This window comes from Mastigoproctus giganteus, chromosome 11 (assembly GCF_048544385.1).
Source record: "Mastigoproctus giganteus isolate SK-2022 chromosome 11, ASM4854438v1, whole genome shotgun sequence".
NCBI lineage: Eukaryota > Metazoa > Arthropoda > Arachnida > Uropygi > Thelyphonidae > Mastigoproctus > Mastigoproctus giganteus.
In genome coordinates, this window is record NC_143585.1 from 156,564,131 (window position 1) to 156,587,021 (window position 22,891).

A 22,891-nucleotide genomic window follows, 5' to 3' on the forward strand; every position below is an offset into this window, starting at 1 on the left:
TAATATATTTTGAAACATTTAAAACATTTATCTCAGTTTTTAGTCTCTTTATGTAGACAGTCACTTCTATTGCCTTTTCCAGTCATTTTAGATGTAGCTCTGACAGAACTCGATTCCACATACCTTGGATCAGTTCTATTCAGATCCATGGACCCAGTGAATTCCTGGGGAGTGGAGTCAGTTCACTCCATTTCACCTTAGAAGGAAAAGCTTTTTCCTTCCAGGTTATCAGCCCCACCACATGGAAGCAGGAGCAGTACCACTCTGGGACCAAGCAGTAGGAGGTTAGTAATTAATATATATACAAGAAAAGAAAAGGAAAAGCGAGGGTTACTTTCCATCTTAATCTAGTAAAGTTTCTTTCTTTACGATAGATTAGTTAATCATGTGTTAATGAAGACTTTAAATAAGGAAACGATTTCTACTTCGATCTCAAAGCATTAAAGGCGGATATTGTTGGGATATCAGAGACGTGGTGTCACAAAAATATAAGGAATGCAGAACTGGAATTTGGGGAGTACGTCTAAAGGATAGACAGGATAGGAAGGGAGGAGGGGTTATGTTTTTAGTTAAGAAACACAAAATCCAAGTAAGTGAAGCCCGTCGGCACATCGCTGGAGAGTGCAGTGTCGAGTCAGTTTGGTGTGACATAAGCATTGGGAGATCAAAATTGAGAGTAGGAGTGTGCTATAGGCCTAATGACTCTGATGAGTATAATAAGAAACTGTACAGGAAAATAGAGTGGGCCAGTACATCAGAGAGTCTTATAATGGAGGATTTTAATTTCCCAAATATTGACTGGAATTTTTGGGTTGGTCACTCACACACTAGCAAGGCTTTTGTGGATTTATTGGATGATTGTTTTCTACATCAGCATGTTCGGGAGGCAACTAGAGGGAGTAATACTCTTCATTTGATTATCAGTAGTGATTCTTCATGTATTAAGAATCTGCAGATAAAGGAACCACTAAGTGGCAGTGGTCACAGTGTGCTGAATTGAGATTTACTCAAAGAGGTAACTACCATTAGGAGTAAAGGGAAGGGTTATTGCTTTCGTAAAGGAGACTACGATGGTCTGAGACAGTATTTAAATTCTATACAATGGAACCAACTGATGATGTTACCAAAAGCAAATTCAAAATGAGAAGCATTCAAAGAACTTATCTTGGAAGCTACTAGGCTTTACATACCAACTAAGAAATATTGTTCAAGGTTAAGGCCTAAATGGATGTCAGATGAACTAATGAGACATATGGCAGAGAAGAAAAATGCATGGGATACATACAAATTAACACGTGACACAGAAGCATATGATTGATACAAGTTGATCTGTAACCAAGTTACAAAGGAGGTTAGGCAGGCGAGGGCAGATTACGAGAAATCTTTGGCAAGGGATGCAAAGAAAAACAGCAAAGAGTTCTTTACTTATGTAAACTCTAGAAGGAAGGGGATGAATCAGATTTGTCCACTTGATATCGATGGGTCAACTGTTGATGATCCTGGTCAGGTAGCTAACAAACTAAATGAATATTTTGCATAGACATTCACACATGAGGAGTTATTCAGAGAGGGGAATGCCAAAGGTGAGTTAAACGGGGAATATACTTTGTAAAAAGGATAGGTGGAACAGGACCAGGGTATGTCTGCCAGGGACAAAGGTTGATGACGTTGTAGAGGAAGTAAGCAAACCCTTAGCCATAATTATGAGAGCTTCCTTGGACTCAGGGGAGGTACCCACAGACTGCACATCTCCAGTCTGAGGTACCCACAGACTGGAGATGTGCAAATGTGACCCCAATTCACAAAGAGGGATCAAAGGCTGACACAAGTAATTATAGACCTGTGAGTTTAACTTCTGTTCCGGGGAAATTAATGGAGGCACCGGTTAAAGAAGCACTGCAGGATCATCTAGACAAGACTTCAGTAATAGCTCGGACACAGCATGGTTTTGTTAAGGGGAAGTCTTGCCTGACCAATTTGATTGGATACTATGATGCAGTCAGGAAAGAACTGGATGCTGGGAATAACTTTGATATTATATACTTGGATCTTAGAAAGGCTTTTGATACTGTTGCACATGGAAGACTGCTGCACAAATTGGAGCAGTGTGGTACTGGAGGCAAATTGCTGTTAGGGATAAAGGGGTGGTTGAGGGGGAGAAGACAGAGAGTGGTAATCAATGGACACTGCTTATCGTGGACTAATATTATTAGTGGAGTCCCTCAGGGTTCAGTGTTGGGTCCATTGTTGTTTTCTGTATTTATAAATGATATTGATGATGGTATATCAAGCTTAATGTCCAAGTTTGCAGACGATACAATGGTTGGCAGGGTTGTCAAGGACACTACTGACACTATGCTGCTGCAGCAGGATCTGGAAAGGTTGAGCAGATGGGCTGAAAGGTGGCAAATGAAGTTTAACATTGACAAATGTAAAGTACTACATATGGGAAACAGCAACCCCCAGAGCAACGTATCAACTCTGTAGTACTACACTGACAGTGGTAGAGAATGAAAAGGACCTGGTGGTAATTGTGCAGGCAGATATGAAGCTCTCTGAGCAGTGCAGACGGGGTACATGAGTAGCTCATGGTGTCTTGTCAATGACATACAAGAATTTTTCTAGCAGGGATAATGAGGTGATTATTCCCTTGTAAAAGGCAATGGTCAGGCCACACCTAGAGTACTATATACAGGTCTGGAGGCCTCATTTCAAGAAGGATGTAGAGCTGCTGGAACGAGTACAGAGAAGGGCAACAAGATTAGTGAATGGAACAAAGGGATGCTCTTACGAAGAAAGGCTTATGTTTTGCAAATTACAGTGTCTGGAGACTAGGCACCAGCGAGGTGATCTGATAGAGGTGTATAAAGCTTTGAATGGTTTGAGCATGCTCAATGCTGATGGGATTCCTCCTCTTGCTCAGAATAATCACCTGAGAGGGCATAAATTCAAATTGAGGAAAGACAGATGTAGGATAGACGTGCGGAAATTTTCCTTTAGCCAGTGGGTAGTTGGTTGCTGGAACAGACTTCCATCCCTTGTTGTGGAAGTTGATTGCCTAAATAAATTTAAGGCTCAGCTGGACAGTATTTCGAACAAGCAGGGGGTAAAGTGGAAGTGGGGGTTTTTTGTTTTTTTTTGGCTGATGCTGCATAAGCTTGATTTCTTGCATCATATGCCTCTACTAATGCTAATGTTAATTACAGAAAAAGTGCAAATTCAGAAGAGTGTTGCTTGATCACAGAATCGCTTGACACCTGGAGTCAATAAATAAGAAAGATCTGACAAATAAGAATTTACAATAATTCTTAAAGTAGCGTTTTTGATTGCTCAATTCAGTATTCTAACAAAGGCTTATATTTTCGGTACTTACCTTTTTTTTTTTTCTCTCTCTTCACTTTTTTTTTTTTTTTTTTTTAATTTTTTCTTCTATTAGTTCATGTCTAATAATTGCAAGTAAAGTTTGATGAATAAGATATGGAATATATTATTCATCATACTTCATATGCTAGAATATTGAATTGAAATAAGAAAGATGCATAAAAACTAGAAGCAGCACAAACGAGATTTTTTAAGACCATTATTAGGCTTTACAAACTAGACCATCAAAGAAACTCAGATATTTGTGAGAAATTAAACGTAGATAATGTAGTAGATGACATAGAACATTATCAGAAAAAATGGATCAGTCACATAGAAAGAATGAACTCAAATTGGATCCCAAAATTAGCATTTAACTACAAACATATATAATCAAGAGAGAGAGAGAGAGATGTGGGCTGACCAGACAGCGATGGTGAGATCAAGACCACCTCCAAGAGCTACAATGGTACAAAGTCAGATCAAGTTCGTGATGATGATATTCTCTCTCTCTCTCTCTCTCTCTCTCTCTCTCTCTCTCTCAACCCTACAGCTTAACCATTCCTTTATCCACAGATGTAAACTGCTCCTAATTTCCATACTGCTCCAATTAATTATAAAGATTACCCATGTGAAACAGCATTAAATGTTTTACTGGAATTTAAGTTAATGATGACAAAGTTATATATGTTTCTCATTATATGCAGCAGAAAAAAACAGCAATCCAGCTACTGGACTTGCCATGGGCACACAGAATAAAACACTTAATTCACTTATGATCTACCCAAACCTATAGATAACTCTCTTTCTGATATAATATACTAAGAAAATAACTGCACAAAGCATAGGACTATCTATGATTGGCAATTCATTATAGAACTGACAGTGATACTTTTCAATATTTCTTTCATAGTGAACTTATTCTCAGTGGATACCACCTATAGTATCCGCCGAGAATAGAACAATAGTCTTCTCTATTAGTGAAGCATTACTTATTTCAGGTAGTGCAATGCCATGGTATCTCAATTTGAAGGCAGTCACAATCTGTAACTTTGAAAGTGCTAATCAAGTGTGAATTAATAGACAAACTTACATACAAATTTTATTTATATCAATGTTAACGATTAACCAACCATTTTATGCATGACTTCTAGTAGGGGATACAATTAAATTGATGCCATCTATTATACTACTTTGTAGTTCACTATGAATAAAATACTGTGAAGTATCACTGCTTTTTCTGATATAAAATTTAGTTTCAATTCAAGTTAAATAAGAGCTGAACCTTAAAATTCCAAAATCTCATGTTACAGCTCAAAAGGTATATTTCCACCTAAAAGTTTGGAATCACAGCATATGATAATGCAAGGGTTAATATAAAAAACAACACACTATAAAGTATTTTAAAATTTTTTCTTAAACATTTAAAAATTTACAGCAAAACAAAATACTGAAATGATTGATATTAAGAACTATACTGATTTTTCATCAACCTAGACATGGCATTCCAGCATTTAATTTTATAATAGTGTCTTGACAGACAAACATTATTCCAAGTGATCTGCAAGGTTTCTCATAATTTGGTGAAAATAGACAGACTTCACAGACACTTGGCTCTATTGGGTTTAAGTCAGGCAATAAGGGTAGCCACACCATAATTTGGAATATCCCATCCTGTTTGTTTAGTTACTAGAAAGTCCCTGCACAACTTAGAGCTGTGCTTTGTGTCATTGTCCTGTGTAATATAAAATTTCTTCCACAAAGTTGAAGAGTCCAGAGGATATTGAATTATGTTCAAGAAAGATTTTATGGCCTTCTTTTCTTAAAATACCTTAAATTCAATTCTGATGTTGTCACTCACTACATAAAAACAGAAGTAACCTCACATGAAACCACCACCACGCTTGACTGTAGGCTACACAATGTTACACCATTTTTTCTTCAATGAAAAAATGGTGTAAAAAATTTTTTTTTTGATCGTCCCCTCATATAAATTCTCCATCTGGATCGAAAATTTTAATAAGGGGTTTTGGACCACTACCACGAAGCCCTGTTTGATTATGATGAAGTTTTACTTTTAGCATTAGTAGAGGCATTTGATGCAAGAAAGCAAGCTTATGCAGCATCAGCCAAAAAAAAAAAATAAAATAAAGTAAAATAAATAAATAAAAAATAACCACTTCCACTTCAACACTCTGTTGGTTCGAAATACCTGTCCAGCTGAGCCTTAAACTTATTTAGGCTATCAACTTCCACGACAAGGGATGGAAGTCTGTTCCACCTACCAACCACCCGCTGGCTAAAGGCAAATTTCCACACATCTATCCTACATCTGTCTTTCCTCAATTTGAATTTATGCCCTCTCAGGTGATTATTCTGAGCAAGAGGAAGAATCCCATCAGCATTGAGCATGCTCAAACCATTCAAGGCTTTGTACACCACTATCAGATCAGCTCGCTGGTGCCTAGTCTCCAGACACTGTAATTTGCAAAACTTAAGCCTTTCTTCATAAGAGCACCCCTTTGTTCCATTCACTAATCTTGTTGCCCTTCTCTGTACTCGTTCCAGCAGCTCTACATCCTTCTTGAAATGAGGCCTCCAGGCCTGTATATAGTACTCTAGGTGTGGCCTGACCATTGCCTTATACAAGGCAATAATCACCTCCTTATCCCTGCTAGAAAAATTCCTATATATCATTGACAATACACCATGAGCTACTCTTGCAGCCCGTCTGCACTGCTCAGAGAACTTCATATCTGCCTGCACAACCACCCCCAGGTCCCTTTCATTCTCTACCACTGTCAGTGTAGTACCACAGAGTTGATACGTTGCTCTGGGGTTGCTGTTTCCCATGTGTAGTATTTTACATTTGTCAATGTTAAACTTCATTTGCCACCTCTCAGCCCATCTGCTCAACCTTTCCAGATCCTGTTGCAGAAGCATAGGGTCAGTAGTGTCCTTGACAACCCTGCCAACCTTCGTATCGTCTACAAACTTGGACATTAAGCTTGATATACCATCATCAATATCATTTATAAATACAGAAAACAATAAAGGACCCAATACTGAACCCTGAGGGACTCCACTAATAACATTAGTCCACGATGAGCAGTGTCCGTTGATTACCACTCTCTGTCTTCTCCCCCTCAACCACCCCTTTATCCATTGCAGCAATTTGCCTCCAATGCCACACTGCTCCAATTTGTGCAGCAGTCTTCCATGTGCAACAGTATCAAAAGCCTTTCTAAGATCCAAGTATATAATATCAAAGTTATTCCCTGCATCCAGTTCTTTTCTGACTGCATCATAGTATATAATCAAACTGGTCAGGCAAGACTTCCCCTTAACCAAAACCATGCTATGTCTGAGCTATAACTGAAGTCTTGTCTAGATGATCCTGCAGTGCTTCTTTAACCAGTGCCTCCATTAATTTTCCGGGAACAGAAGTACAGAAGTTAAACTTACAGGTCTATAATTACTTGTGTCAGCCTTTGATCCTCCTTTGTGAATTGGGGTCACATTTGCACATCTCCAGTCCACGGGTACCTCCCCTGAGTCCAAGGAAGCTCTCATAATTGTGGCTAAGGGTTTGCTTACTTCCTTTCCTGCCTCCTTTAATATATCTGGATAGATCCCATCCACCCCAGGTGCCTTTCTTGTGTTTATCTTCAACAATTTCTCCTCCACTTTACTCTCAGTTATTACAAGATTCTCTAGCTTAATGCCAGAGTTGAATACACCTCTGGCATTCCCCTCGCTGAATAACTCCTCATGTGTGAATGTCGATGCAAAATATTCATTTAGTTTGTTAGCTACCTGAGCAGGATCATCAACAGCTTTCCCATCGATATCAAGTGGACAAATCTGATTCAACCCCTTCCTTCTAGAGTTTACATAAATAAAGAACTCTTTGCTGTTTTTCTTCGCACCCTTGCCAAGGATTTCTCGTAATCTGCCTTCGCCTGCCTAACCTCCTTTGTAACTTGGTTACAGATCAACTTGTATCTATCATAGGTTTCTGTGTCACGTGTTAATTTGTATGTATCCCATACATTTTTCTTCTCTGCCATATGCCTCATTAGTTCATCTGACATCCATTTAGGCCTAAACCTTGAACAATATTTCTTAGTTGGTATGTAAAGCCTAGTAGCTTCCAAGATTAGTTCTTTGAATGCTTCCCATTTTGAATTTGCTGTTGGTAACATCATCAGTTGATCCCACTGTATAGAATTTAAATACTGTCTCAGTCCATCGTAGTCGCCTTTACGAAAGCAATACTCCTTCCCTTTACCCCTAATGGTAGTTACCTCTTTGAGTAAATCCCACTTCAGAACACTGTGATCACTACCACCTAGTGGTTCATTTATCTGCAGATTCTTAATGCATGAAGAATCACTACGTAATCAAATCAAGAATATTACTCCCTCTAGTTGCTTCCCGAACATGCTGATGTAGAAAACAATCATCCAATAAATCCACAAAAGCCTTGCTAGTGTGTGAGTGACCAGCCCCCAAATTCCAGTCAATATCTGGGAAATTAAAATCCCCCATTATAAGACTCTCTGATTTACTGGCCCAGTCTATTTCTCTGTACAGTTTCTTATTATACTCATCAGAGTCATTAGGCCTATAGCACACTCCTACTCTCAATTTTGATCTCCCAATGCTTATGTCACACCAAACTGACTCGACACTGCACTGTCCAGTGATGTCGACTGGTTTCACTTCCTTGGATTTTGTGTGTTTCTTAACTAATAGCATAACCCCTCCTCCCTTCCTATCCTGTCTATCCTTTCTGTAGACATTGTACTCCCCAAATTCCAGTTCTGCATTCCTTATATCTGTATGACACCACGTCTCTGAAATCCCAACAATATCTGCCTTTGATGTTTTGAGCAATACCTCAAATTCATCAAATTTATTTACTAAACTCCTAGCACTGGTGTACACACAAGTATACATGCACCTGCTCTTCCTTTTAGCCACCCTAACACAACCCATGTGTTTACTTGTACCCCCATGATTCCCAACCTTTTGGATGCAAACACAGGAGTTTCTCTGTTCCTACTGAACTCAGCCCAGATTTCAAGTGCAGTAAGTGATTGATTGCATTTATAAAGTAGTGTTATGGTCTTATCTTGTGCTTTCTGGATACCATGTTAGTCTATTGTTGACCAATCAGTGTTATGGTCATATCTTGTGCTTCCACTGTTACACACAGTCATCCTGATCATGGTTTGTCCTTTAAACTGTGCCAGTCTCTTTGAATCATTAAATGGTATTTACTCCTTTTTTATTAGTTTACTCCTTAAGTTTTTTTGTCAATAATTCTCATGGAATAACTTTCTTTATACAGAATTATAAATGCGCTTCTTTTTTAAATGCTCAGTACCTCTTGACCAGTATCTCTTGCCATATTTATAATAAAACACACAAAACTTACACCAAACACTTTCTGAATAATGGGTGTTCAATTTTATAAGTTACAGCTCTTACTACTTAATTTATATTATTTCATAACATTCTAGAATCATCTACAATCTTCTATATTATTGAAACAATTCTCCCACTTTCTAGAATATTCTAGAATCATCTACAAAGTTTTTTCCACATTCAGGAATCTTCTACAACACTTTACAACATTAGAAATTTTCTATATCTTTCCAGAATATTCTTGAATAGGCTAGAAATCTCTTAAATACCATTTAACTTTTTGTACATAAGAGAAAATATTTTAATAAAAATTGGTAAATAAGTTGGTCCTATTTTAATAGGAAAAATTTGGAAATCAAGAAAAATTAAATGTGATTCCAAACTTTTAGGTGGGAGTGTACATCATGGAGCTGTGAAATATATATCACGTAGATAAAAGAGACAGAGATTTTCAACAATTTAATATCCAAAATATTTTAAACTTTGTGAAAAAATAAATATACTTTGGCGGCTAACACAGCAAGGTTTACATCTTCCTTTGAAGCACACTGCACTTCACAGATAACCTGAAAATATAAGAACTATGAATTCAGAATTTATATATACAAGTACTACTAAACAATTAAGGAATTTTTAATTATGACATTATTTAGTACAATTTTATTGTTAATACACAGCTGAATTTTAAGATAAACCAAAATTTATATGTTAGGCATCATATTATGGATAATGAGATAACACATTAGAGAGAAAGAAGAAAAAAAAAATTTTTTTTTCAACCAGCAAGTCTTCTAGTCATGATGGCATTTGTCCAACTATTCTTAAATACATTGATCTGAAGTTGCAGAAACTCTGCCATTGTGTCATCTTTGTGTCATGTCATGTTCCCACTACTGAATATAAATTTATAGATATACAGCTAATTTTAAAAGGGATATCAGAAAAAATCAGTAATCTAACCATCTCTCAACTCACATGAGTTCTGGACATGATATGCATTCTTAGGAACAATTTTTAAATAAGAGATGTATTCCAAATAAAATGTAATTAGCCTATTATCAGGATTTTCATGAATTTTAAGAACTGCAAAAGCTGTCTAAAACAGCTTGTAAGGTGATTTCTGAGGATGAATAAATGCATCATCATCAACTTGAAACAAAACAAATACCAACTATCCACAGCTAAAAACTGGCCTCATTACTATAATTACAATATCTTTTCCTGACCAATCTGTGCTCTTTTTTAAAGATTTTCTGCATGAGGAATGGCAAAATATTTTCACCTTGACTTGTAAAAAATCGGTATAAAAATTTTAACATAGGCAAATTTTATACTTCTATTACACTGAAAACATCTTTTTATTTGCATAGAATTCAATGCAAATAGACTAACACATAAACATAAACTATACATAATCAAAGAGAGGACAACCTGAAAGCCTCATTTAAGAAACGATGTAGAGTTGCCAGAATGAGTACAGAGAAGGGCAACAAGACTGGTGAGGGGAATAAAGGGGTGCTCTTACAAAGAAAGGCTTAATTTCTGCAAATTGCAGCATCTGGAGACTGGGCACCTGTGAGGCGATCTGATTGAGGTGCCTTGAATGGATTGAGCAGGCTCAATGCTGATAGGACTCTTCATTTAAAGACAGTTGTTGAATAGATATGTGGAAATTTGCATTTAGCCAGCAGGTAGTTGATTACTGGAACAAACTTCCATCTGTCATCGTGAAAGTTGATAGCTTAAATAAATTCAAGCAAGAAGTGGATAAACTTTTGGAGCGAATGGATGGGTGTGAAATGGGAAGGTGTTTGTTTTTTTTTTTTTGGCTGATGCTGTATAAGCTTGCTTTCTTGCATCATATGCCTCTACTAATGCTAATGCTAACTTGACAATCTTTTTTGTTAAATATTAGTCATTATTAGATCCAAAAAGTTTAACAAAAGATAATAAAGCAGATTTCTTTATCTGAAAGAAAAATCCCCATGAATAAATAATGGAGGAATTAAAGATTGTATTTTCATTGGTTTTGATTTGATTTGATTTTGGTTTTATTGGCACAAAAACAACTAAGATTATACTGCGCCAGGAAACGATTAAAATATCATCAAAGATAAATTCTGGTAATCTTTAAAAAGGTTACCTCGTCAAATTGTTATTTATGTATGTGTGTATATATTAATAGCTTGTAAAAACTTAAAAACTGCCAACACGTGGTCGTTGTCTGATAAAATCTGACTGAGTGTATAAGGCTCAGTCGGATGAGTAAAAGCGGTAAAATGTATATTGCGAACATGGGTAAAATGAACGCAATCTATTAAAATATGCGTTAAAGTTAAAACGGTGTCGCAAGACTCGCACATTGGAGGGTCATCCGCCCTCAGCAGAAAAGAATGTGTCAGATGACTGTGTCCTATGCGGAGTCGAGCAAGAACAACTTCCTCGCTCCAATTCCTGCGCAGACTAGACTGCCATGTTTCTATTACAGGCTTTATTTGGTATAATTTATTTGTTCTCTCTCTCTATGCCATAGTTCTTGCCATTGGGAATACATCTTGTTGCGTATTATTTGCCTGTAGTCTGTATAGGGGACTGACAGGCAACGATTATTAGTGGGTGTTGCTGATTTGGCTGCAGTGTCAGCCAAATCATTTCCCTTTATCCCAATGTGGCTAGGAATCCAGCAGAAGCAGATATCAAACTTGTATTCATGAAGAGAATGTATCTTCTGCTGAACCCGACAGAGAACTGGATGAGAGTTGTCTCAGAGATAATAAAGCCTGTAATACACTCAAAGAGTCAGAATATATTATTGAACTTTGGCATTGACAAGTTCGAATGTGATCCAAGGCTAGCTCTATAGCATACAGCTCTGCAGTGTATATGCTGGATTCAGGAAGAATCTGCTGAGATATTATAGTGTCCGGAAACACAACAGCAGATCCTACACACGATTCAGACTTCGAGCCTTCTGCGTAAACGGGCAGGAAGTCTGAGTACTCAGCTCGGTGGGCAGAATAGAGCTGCTGGTAGACAGATGATGAGGTCTCAGACTTGACCCATTTCTTAAGGGAAAAGTCGCACAATGGGGTTATGAGCATGCCAGAGTGGAAGAGTTTCTTTTGGTGTTTGTGCAACCTTGTCTATCATGATGTTAAACTCTCTGATTAGCTCTTGGACACGAATACCAAAAGGTCGGTTGGCAGTCTGACGGGTATTGTACAAGTTTTCCCAACATGGCTCAAAAACGGATGTCCACGTAGGATGGTCTGGCAGGGATTTCAACTTTAAAGAATTGTTTAAAGACAATTGCTTACGTCGAAGGGATAACGATGGTTCATTTGCTTCGACGTATAAGCTCTGGACAGGAGATGTTCGAAAAGCTCCAGTGTATTTTCATTGGACAATTAAAGAAAGGATGAAGGATAGTTGCTTTAACATGATGAACCAAAATGAAAAATAAGCTCAGAATGCATTTAAAGCTGTGTCATTAAAAGATTTGGCTAACAAAGTACAAATTATTCAGAACTTGAAGATGAACCTTGAAGAACCTAAAACACTAAGATGCAGATATGTCTCTCAAAATAAATTTTTGACCTTACCATTTCTCCAGTTCCAGGGCATATAGATGGCCAAAAATATCAAAAAAATTTAGACTCAAGAAAAAAACTGGGCACATTAGGCATGCTCAATTTTTTTCTTGAGTCCAAATTTCCAATTTTTTTCTTGATTCCAGCATATCTAAATAGAAGAACTTGGGAAATGAGACTTGAAACCAGTAAAGGTATAGATTAATAATAATACACAAGGCAGGATTGCCCATTGGTGTTCCTTGAATTTGTTGATAAACCATATCTCCAGGAAACTTTGGACAGCAATAATTTTTGCAGCCAAAAAGCCAATTATTTGGACTTAGACAATGGACATACACCTTTATTAACCTTTTTAATAAACATGATTCCTTTAATTGTTATATGGTTAATTTTGCACATTGTCTATCTAATATTTCAAAGAGTGCTTGTTCATGCCAATATCATTTTTTCTTAATTACAGGATTCCAACTATTTGTAGCAGTTCCACTGTTACTCTTCCTAACATTAGAAAATTCTATCCTAAACTTATTCGCAATTTATTTTCCTCGACTTATCTGCAGTATCACTTTCATAAGGCCCTTAATATTAACAATTTTAAAATTCCCTGATTATATTTGTATTAATCAAATTTTTAACTATCTTACATTTTCATTTTTGGCCAGTTATATTTGCTTTTATCCTTTTTTTGGACTATGCTGGTATATTTCTAGATTGGCAGGTTGTACATTTAATTTTTCCTTTTCTGGATTTGTAAATTCTGTACACCTAGTAGTTCAGGGTAGTCATATAGTGTGAAAAGCTTAGACCTCTGAATGCATTATGCTGAATGCTTGTACTTGAATACAGATCACTGTTTGACCACTTTTTTTTTTTTTTTCTGTTACTCTCTCATAACTGTCTTTAAATTCATGATTCATACTCTCAGAACTCTGTTCAAGGTCCTTTTTTTTTTAGGAATGGAATTTGCGTCCCCAAATTGCTTGATCCATCAAATTTATCCCTTACATTTTTACATTCTGATACTTTTCTTTTTATTTCTCATGAGCCATTACTTTTACAAACAAGTAGGGAGAAACTATATTCTTCTTATACTCCTTTTTTTCTCCTTTACAAAGTTTTAGCAATCTTTTTCTTGGTACTTTTTGTATATTATTTTTTTTTTTCTCTTCTGGGTTATATTTATCATCAATAAATATAACCCAGAAGAGAATAAATATATCCAAGTTTGGTAAGAGTTACTTGAGTCGTATACTAACAGGTGACTGATGGATGGGCCAGCTATGGTACAGAATTTTCCACCATGGCAAATATAATACTGCCCCGTTAGTGGTTCAGGTTGTGAACAAACTTTGTATACATATCACAACATCAGCTATTGCCTCCTAGTGGAGTTAGTGGGTTATGTGCTTAAGTGTATAAAATAGGAATTGGAGAATTACAAAAGGCTCCTAACATAATACATTGAGTGCTGTGGTCAATGGGGTTGAACCATTGCAGAATGCTGGGCATTTTAAAGTCACAGACTTGTGCTCCATAGTTGAGTTAAAGCATGGACCTAATCAGAGTTCTAAACAAAGTATCATTTATACAGAAGCAGACTGGTCTCTGCAGATCAGTCCTTCCCCCCCCCTCACCTGGTTTCTGGAAGAAACTGTAGGGCATTTAGTTTTTTTTTAAGCAATTGCTTTTCCCTTCTCATTGATTTAATCATCCTCTCCACCTTGTATCTCAAGATGAATGGCCCTACCACTACATCACTATTATCAGCTGTGCCGATGGTTGTATCGAATTCTAGGGACTTCAATGTACATTGAGCTAAACTTTCAAAAATTTCTGGTATACAATGGCTAAAGTACGATGGCATTTATTTCTGTTGTTGTCGCAGTGGCTACAATCGATAAAACGACCATTACTACACATTAGTTAGCCATCGTAACACCCATATATGGCATTGTCTCAAAACAATTGCCAATCTGTACTACATCAGAATTAATTGTAAATGGACTCAAACCAATGCCTACAAAAATAAACTGTGAATTTGGCATTTTATTCTGCTAATACAAAGATTTCTATGAAAAATTACAGCTTTGAACATGAGTACAGGTAACAAGGCTGCCAACACAAATTTTAAAATTAGGGTCCCAAACGACGGCCGTTTCTTTGTTTGTATGACATAGTGATTGCTGCTCACTCAACATAAGAATTTTTTCTAGTTCACAATTTTTATCTGAAAGAAGACCTGGATTAGTATTTTGCTTTACTATGTATATTTTAAGGTTGCTGAAGATAACATAGGCGAATACCAAGCAGGATTCTGAAGGAATAGATCTACTATAGACCAAATCTTTATTTTAAGACAAATTTTGAAAAAGAAATGGGAATACAATCAACCAGTATATAATCTTTTTATCAATTTTAAAAAACTATGATTGTATCCATAGAGAAAGCTTATGGAATATTCTAAAAGATTTTGGTATTCCACAAAAATTTATATATCTCATAAAGATGTGCTTGGATGGTAGTAGGGGTATTATTCTTTCTAATGGAATCAAATCAGAAGCATTCAACATCACAAGGTTTACGAGTGATGCCCTTTCACCAATCCTTTTTAATCTTACTTTAGAGAAATGTATCAGAGAAATAAACAATATAGCTGGAACAATGATCCTAGGATTTGCAGATGACATAGCTCTAGTTAGCAACAATCCGAATAACGTAAAAAATACATTTAAAAAATTAAGAACAGCTGCTGGAAAAATTGGACTCCAAATTAACCAAGAAAAAACTGAATATTTAAAAGTCACAAGAAGTAATAACCAAGATATATATTTTATAATTGATAATTTGTAATTTGTATCAATGATAAATAACAAAAATAATACCAGCATAGAAGTCAAGGCTAGAATCCAGGCAGGAAATAGAGCATATTTTTCAATTTAGCATCTTCTGTCATCTAAAATTTTTTCACATAGACTTAAAATAGACTTATATAAAATCTGCATTAGACCCATAGTGCTATATGGAGCAGAAGCCTGGAACAAAACTATCCCTGATAACAATATGTTACAACGACTTGAAAAAAAAATACTCAGAAAGATATTTGAACCCATCAGAGACAACCAAATGGAAGAATGGAGGAGACATAATATAGAACTCTACTTAAATTATAAATCACCACTGATTGTTTATGAAATAAAGGCAATGTGACTTAGATGGTTAGAACATACTGAAAGAATGGAAGATTCCAGTGCAACCAAACAAGCATACCAAAATATATCAACAGGTAAAAGACCAAAAGGATGCCCTCGTCAACAATGAAAGGACAATGTGCAGCAGGACCTAGAGGAGCTTAGAATAACAGACTGGATGGATTGAGTGAAAGACAGGAAGGAAGGAATGGAGGAAGATTGTGTTTGCAGCCAAGAACCTTGGAGGTTTACTGAGCTGAAGGAGAAGATGTATATTTTAAAGAGATGTCAATGCATTTTGTGCCTACCTCCAACCATACTAAACCCCCCCACAGCATGCGCGCACGCACACACACACACACGCACACACTGTGTTGAGAACTTTCAACATCACAATATATTATATTTATACTCCTTACCAGCAAAATCTGAGTGAAATATCACTAAGTGGAAAGGAATAGGTTGAACTGATACCTGATTACCCACACAAAAAAATCACAATGAGTGAGTCAGGTAAGACATCTAAGCCAAAGACCACTCTGCAAAGGTTAAGAATTAAGAGTTGCCCCCCCCCCCACTTAAGGAACTTGTTATTGTTATTTGGTTTTTTTTTAGGAGCATTAGCAACTAAGGCCATGTTGCTCCGGGGATATGCGGTGATCATTCCCTGACCTTTCCGCATCCTCTGTATTTGGTGGTCATGGGCTCAAACCCCGGTCTAATCAAGAAGTGTGTGCTACGCACTGCTGCTCCTGCCCACCTGGCTACAGAGGCGCCCTTAGGGAACTGGAAGATGATGAAATAGGCAAGGAGGAGGACAATATCAATGATGGGAAGCCTGAGAGCTCCCATGATCCAGAGCAGGAACATCAAATGATAAATCAAATCATTTAAGGCCCTATGTATGGCATAAATTTGGACCAAATTTATGCCATATATAGGGCCTTAAATGAGATATTGATGGAATAAGGCAGGCTGACCAAAAAAGAAACTGTCTCGCAAATTGACAGTCACTAGACTGCAATGGAACGCTTGATCACAAAAGTAACCCTACAGAATCAAAAACTGAAAGGAAGGATTCAAGAGACTTAACCCAAGGCAACACACACATATGCCCAAATAACAGCAAGGAACACCCCTATACCACAACCACAGCAAAAGACTAAAATTAAAAGCAATCCTGTCATACTAATAAAAGCAACAGAAGAAAGCAAAGCGAAAACTAGTGAAGAGGTAAAAGATGCGGTCATAACTAAATTCAAATCACAACTGAAGGAAATAAAAATCAAAAATTTCAGAAAAATAAAAGGAATTTTAATTGAAACAGTCCCCCCCTTCCCACAAGATATACAGAAGTTACAAGACTGCAAGGAATTTGAAGAGCAGGGTCTAAAAACTGAGCAGCCCAAGAAAATTGGGCCAACTATGATACTGAATGACATACCCAATGAAGTGACAAAGGAGGAACTATTTGAGAATCTCTATCTCAAGAACCTCAGAGACTCGGGCTACACACAGGAGGAATAAACAACCTGATCAAGGTAAGCTTTCCTCTAAGTCTAAAGCTAAAAATACCACAAATTGGTTGGAGGCATAAGAATGGCCTTTCAGGACCAAAATAACAGAGCCTACATTGGCTGGACAGCCCAGAGCATTAAGGATTTTGTGGTTGTGTCAAGGTGCTACAAGTGCCTTGGCTACAAGTGCACTGCCAAGGCCTGTAGGTAAGAGTAAGCACCTGTGTCCACTCTGCCAGCATGGACCACATATTTGTAGACTGCTCCAACAAGAAGGAACAACCCAAATGCCCCAATTGTAAAATGAGAAAAAGGGAGCACCATCATTCTTATAGAAGCCCCAAATGTCAAAATTAGATGTCGATCATCAAGATATTAGATGATCAACTGAAGAATAAACTCAGTTATGAATAATACAACTAACAATAACTGGGTTAACAGAGAATTTATCAAAATAATGCAAATCAACACACAAATATCCCTAACAATTATGAACCAAATCTCAAAACTAGCCAAAGATCAGCATATCCAGATATTACTGATTCAGGAACCCTATTCATATAAGGGTATAATAGAAGTGCTAAACTTGTACAAGTTGAGCCAATTACATAATTCCAAGAGGGCAATTCAGTGGCCCGTTGCTGGGCCTCCATAGTGGTTACAGGCCCAGACATAGTAATAACCAGGGTAGCGGCTTTTGTAACACTCATGCAGCCGGCACATCACTGGAGGGTCCTTTTGGGTAGCTGCAGGTCATCTCTACATAATTCCAGTGCAGCAAACACAATCAACCCATTGAGCCACATCTTGCTTACCTAGATAAAGCCCTGGAAATGCTCAACGGCCAAAACCTCATAATAAGAATTGATGCTAATGACTGCTCCATCCTGTGGAACAGTCCCCATACAGATGAAAAGGGCCATCTCCTGGAGGATCTGATCCTAGCAAATAATTTAAGTCCTAAAAAAAAAAAAAAAATCAAGCTCCATTCCCACTTACTGTACCATAATAGATCAATCTTACATAGATGTAACCCTCTCAACTTAAGGAATAGCAAGAAACATAATAAACTGTCAAGTCCACAGTTCTTATACAACCAGTGACCACAATACAATAATAATGAAATATATTTCCTCCAATCTGAACAGACAGAAACCAATCTCAAGAGATAGAAACAGCAAGGTATGATGTCAAGCATGCAAACTGGCACATATTTGAACAAACCTTGAGAAAATCCCTTACAGACAGCCTCCTCAGAACTTTGAAATCAAAGACAGCTGAAGAATAAGTTCAAGCCATACAGAAGATAATCACTGAAGCAAGTGATGTAGCCATGAGAAAGAGAAAACAGAAGAAAAATCACATCCCATGGTGGACAGCAAACCCTACTAGAATAAGAACGCAGGTCAGATCGTCCAGAAATGACCTCCAAAGGGCAAAAAGGAACAATAGACCCAAGGAAGATAATGAAGCACTATACAGCAGATACAAGACTCGGGAAGAACTACCGTAAGGAAATATACTCCCAGAAAAAAACTTCTTGAGAGAAACTAATTCAAGAAAATGGCAATACATACAGATCTTTGGGGGCTTGTCCATAGGCTGGTGACAGGCAAATTCCATCCTGGGGAAACCCACTCAACCATAAAAATTGGGATGATCGACCATAAAAAAACAATCAGGATGGGATATAATGCATGCCTAAAGGAAGGTGTTTTCACCAGGAAATGGTAAGAGGTGAACCTTAAAAATCTTGCTCAAAAACCAGACTAGACCAGGCCATTGCAAGAACCAAGCACATACCAACCCATTGCCCTTCTGCCAGTCATGGACAAGGTAATGGAGAAAGTCATGAAGAACAACAAAGCTACTAGGATAAAGGTCTGGGGATTCAGAACAAGTATGGATTCACAAAGGGAAGGAGTGCGGAGGATGCAATTGCTGAGGTCACTAACACAAGATCCACAATGGAAAGCAAATACCTCCACGGCCTCTTTATGGATTTCAAAGGGGCGTTTGACACCTTATGGTGACAGAGTGTCCTGGAGAGATCCCAGGAGTCCGAACCTCTCTATAAAATGATAAGCAGCTACTTTGAGGAGGGGGAGAGAGAGAGAGAGAGAGAGAGAGAGAGAGAGAGTACAAACAAAATACAGGAAAGTAATCTGCAAAGTCAATCTGGTTTTTGACAGCTGACTAGCCAGGTGCAGATACTGATGTTAAATTCATCACATATGCTGATGATTTGCAATACTAATTAAAGGAAACTCTAGGTGCAACTTGGAAATGCAGACAAATCAGGTACTACAAGACCTTTCTATCTGGACACAAAACCACAAACTAAGAGTATCAACCAAGAAAACAATTCAGATACTATTAAACAGCTCACTAGACAGAAATATACTTCCCCTCATAAAATATAACAAAAAAATAATAATAAAATCAGCAACGAACTGCAAATACCTTGGTGTTATTATAGATGACAAACTCTCCTTTGCTCACCATGTCAGACATCTCAAAGAGAAAATTAAAAAGGACTAATTGTCAAAACAGCAAAGAAGAAATGGGGTTTACAACCTAGACCCTGAATCTATACTAAAATGCAGTCTTTCTACCCATAATGACCTATGCTGCTGCTGGGGCATGGGGGGGGTGCTGACAAGTATACCGTCATCAAACAGTTTAACCAGGCACAAAGAGCCATACTGCTAGTAACATCAAGAGCTTGTAGGACAGTATCTACCCCAGCTCTGCAGGTTCTAAAAGGAAAACTTTCTATTCATTTGGAGCTCATCTATCACTTTCTAAAATACAGATAGAAGAGAGCCCTTCCAACTACAATATCAGGCATTAATTTAGACACCACGGAACCTTTAAAACAGGAACTTCAGAAAATTACGCACAGACATACAGAACAATGGCAGACCAGCTGAGAGACTACCCCATTAGGGTGGTCTCCCAGACTACAAGAGGCTTTTTCCCCAGAGTACAAGAATATCCCAAATCATATTCTGCATGGTTTTCATCCAGTCTCCAGGCCACCTTTCTGCTGACTGGGCAAGGAAGCTTAAATAAGAAGCTACACAAATTGAGAATAGTAGCCCCAAATTGCCACTACTGCCAACAGCCAGAATCATGGAAATGTGCTATTTCACTACCCGGCATATACAGATACCAACTGGACCTACAAGCAGGACCCCTGCTTGTAGGTCCAGTTATTATCCAGTAGCCAGGAATAGAAACTTGTAGGTCCAGTAGCCAGGAATGGAAAAAGAACTAGTACAGAACAGGGAAAACTATAAGGTATTCTGCAACTTTGCAGCTCGAGCATTTAAGAGGCGAACTGCAATAATATTACAACAAAACACCTAGGATACACCGAATAAGATAAAATAAAGTAAAATAAAATAAAATAAAATTAAGTGACAACACCGGACTTGACTTACCAAAACTGATAATCTATCCCAAACCAGACAAAAAATTAAAAGATGGAAAGAACAACCTCGTCTAAGAATCTATTCTAAACCAGACAATCTTCCGCAGACAGGAAACTAAAAGATGGAAAAACAAGCTTGAATTAGAAAACATCCCAGACTTGACTACCCAACCAATATGACTAGATGACCCGGCTACGCAGGGTGGGATCAATGATGGCCTCATCTTGAGGCATGATTGTGACAACACCACTTTACCTCTGTACCAGGTTGAGAAGTCCATTGCTGACCCCCCTTTGGGGGAACCACTGCTGACCTTGGCAGCTTGCTGCCAGGATGGGATTTTTGCTGACCCTGAGAGGTCACTGAGGGTCAGCAAATCTTCCAATTCACTGTCCAATCTTCCATTCTTCTCCTGCTAACTTCATTTTTCCATAGGGGAGCCTCCTACTTATGCCCCCATCTTTACTCTTACCCTTCACTCTCCTACACCCATACTTCTCCCACTATTCTCTCTCTTTTCCTTCACAGGACCCGCCCAGAGCCAGTCTCTGGATGACCCAGTATGAGATGTGTACAACCTGGCACACCTCCACGTGGCAAAGGACAGGAGGCAGGGAGCACCTGACCAGGTGTTGGATGCTCCATGCCTGCTAAGATCCAGACACCGGTCATACAACAAACACACCAACAGAATACTTCACTACTCCTACACATCCTACATACACACATATGACCAAACATGGCAAAAGCCTCATCACAGATGCACTTAAGTGGCAAATGGGGGGAACCATGGGGTCCACGACACCAACACATTTGACATTTGTCCCTCTAACATTAATTCTGGGTTGGCACGAAGTTTACATTGCTGACAAAAATTAACGTTTTTTGTGCAGAAAGTCTGAAGCCATTAATTTGTGTCTATTTGCTTTGTTGACTGACCCCCATGAAGCTGCCTCTCTATAGTGCTCAGACTTTGGTAGTGACATGAAATGCTGAGGTCAACAACAAAAAGTGTATCGTCCACTGTGTTTGGAAGCCATTCTGCCAATGTGTTTATTGCAACTATTTATTTCACACTAAGGGGGAGCTAAATACTGATCCCTGCAAGACTTCCCTCTTCCTGCAAAAATACTTTGGGCGTTGCAAATTTAACGTCTACTTGAAATGTGAACTGTTGCAGGCAGTTTTGTATGAATATCAGTACCTGTACATGCAGTCTATGGCAATGCAATTCTCAAAGAATCCTGTACCTACAGGCAATACCATACGTTTTACTGATTTAAAACAGATTGTGGCCTGGTTCTGATCAAAGGAAAGCATTTCTGATGGAGTCTTCTAATTAACCAATATGTCTAGCACTGATCTTTTTCATCTCACTGTGCACTATATGGATGATGTAATAATTTTCCAGATACACAGGAGGAATGCAGGAATGATAGTATGGTACCACTGTTTTGGAAAAGAATATTCTGAATAGATTTTATTGTATAGTATTAGGAGTGACTGTGGTGATGTCGCACTCAGTTGCTTGAGCATCATGTAGTGGATGTTATCCAGTCCCAGAGCACTGTTTCTATGTTCTGATAGTGGTTGATGTAACTCGTGCATTGGGAATGGTTGAAGATACTGTTCATCACATTTCGAGAAGTATAACTTCAGCTTTGCTCTCACTGTTTTGTGATTCTTAAAAATTGGGAACTAAGATATTACTGATGAGACCTGTAAAAAGATTTTGCTAAGCACATTCAAAATTTTCTGCATTTCTGCAATATTCTGTCCCTTCCAGGCTATAATTAACAAAGAGTTATCGTCATATCTTCCACTCATTTTGCTGATTGCTTTCCATATTTTTTGGGATGGCATCATGTGCTTTAGTGTTGAAGTGAAATGCATCAAGGAGACTTTTTTGACCGTAATACCTAACATACCTTGCTTTTGTGTGAGTTCATTTGTACTGGAGAAGGTTTGCTATGGTTGGATTGGGTTGCAATGGAAATCACCAGGCCTTGCTCTCTTCTTTTTTTTGCTGCAAGGCAATCATTGTTCCAGTTGATTTTTGGTGAAAATTGACAATTTTCGTACACATTCTAGGGAACAAGCAGCATGCAGTATTTTCTCTCTGACATGTGTGACTACCTCCCTAGTTGAGAATTCTTGGGCAGATTCCAAATCTAATTCCCTAACGTTTGATATTATGCCTAATCAACTTTCTCCAGTTTCCGTTTTGAGTTTCTGTCAGGATGAGAGAATTTCATCTAACACTTTAATTAGTATTTTGGAAAGTACTAATTTCATGTATTTCACTAATTTCCACTTAAGTATCAGAAAGAGTATTAGAGGCCATACTGATAGATCTATTGCAG

General features: G+C 37.8%; 1 protein-coding gene across 3 annotated transcripts in view; it reads right to left on the reverse strand.

Annotated features, from left to right (window-relative positions):
* Positions 1 to 22,891, reverse strand: part of LOC150078525 (mitochondrial 10-formyltetrahydrofolate dehydrogenase) — a 910,691-nt gene that overhangs the window by 427,435 nt on the left and 460,365 nt on the right. For all 3 annotated transcript variants that reach the window (XM_090385282.1, XM_090385283.1, XM_090385284.1), the window contains one exon: positions 9,297 to 9,359. In XM_090385282.1, the coding sequence (XP_090241408.1) occupies positions 9,297 to 9,359 (63 nt within the window). The remainder of the gene's footprint in view (positions 1 to 9,296; positions 9,360 to 22,891) is intronic.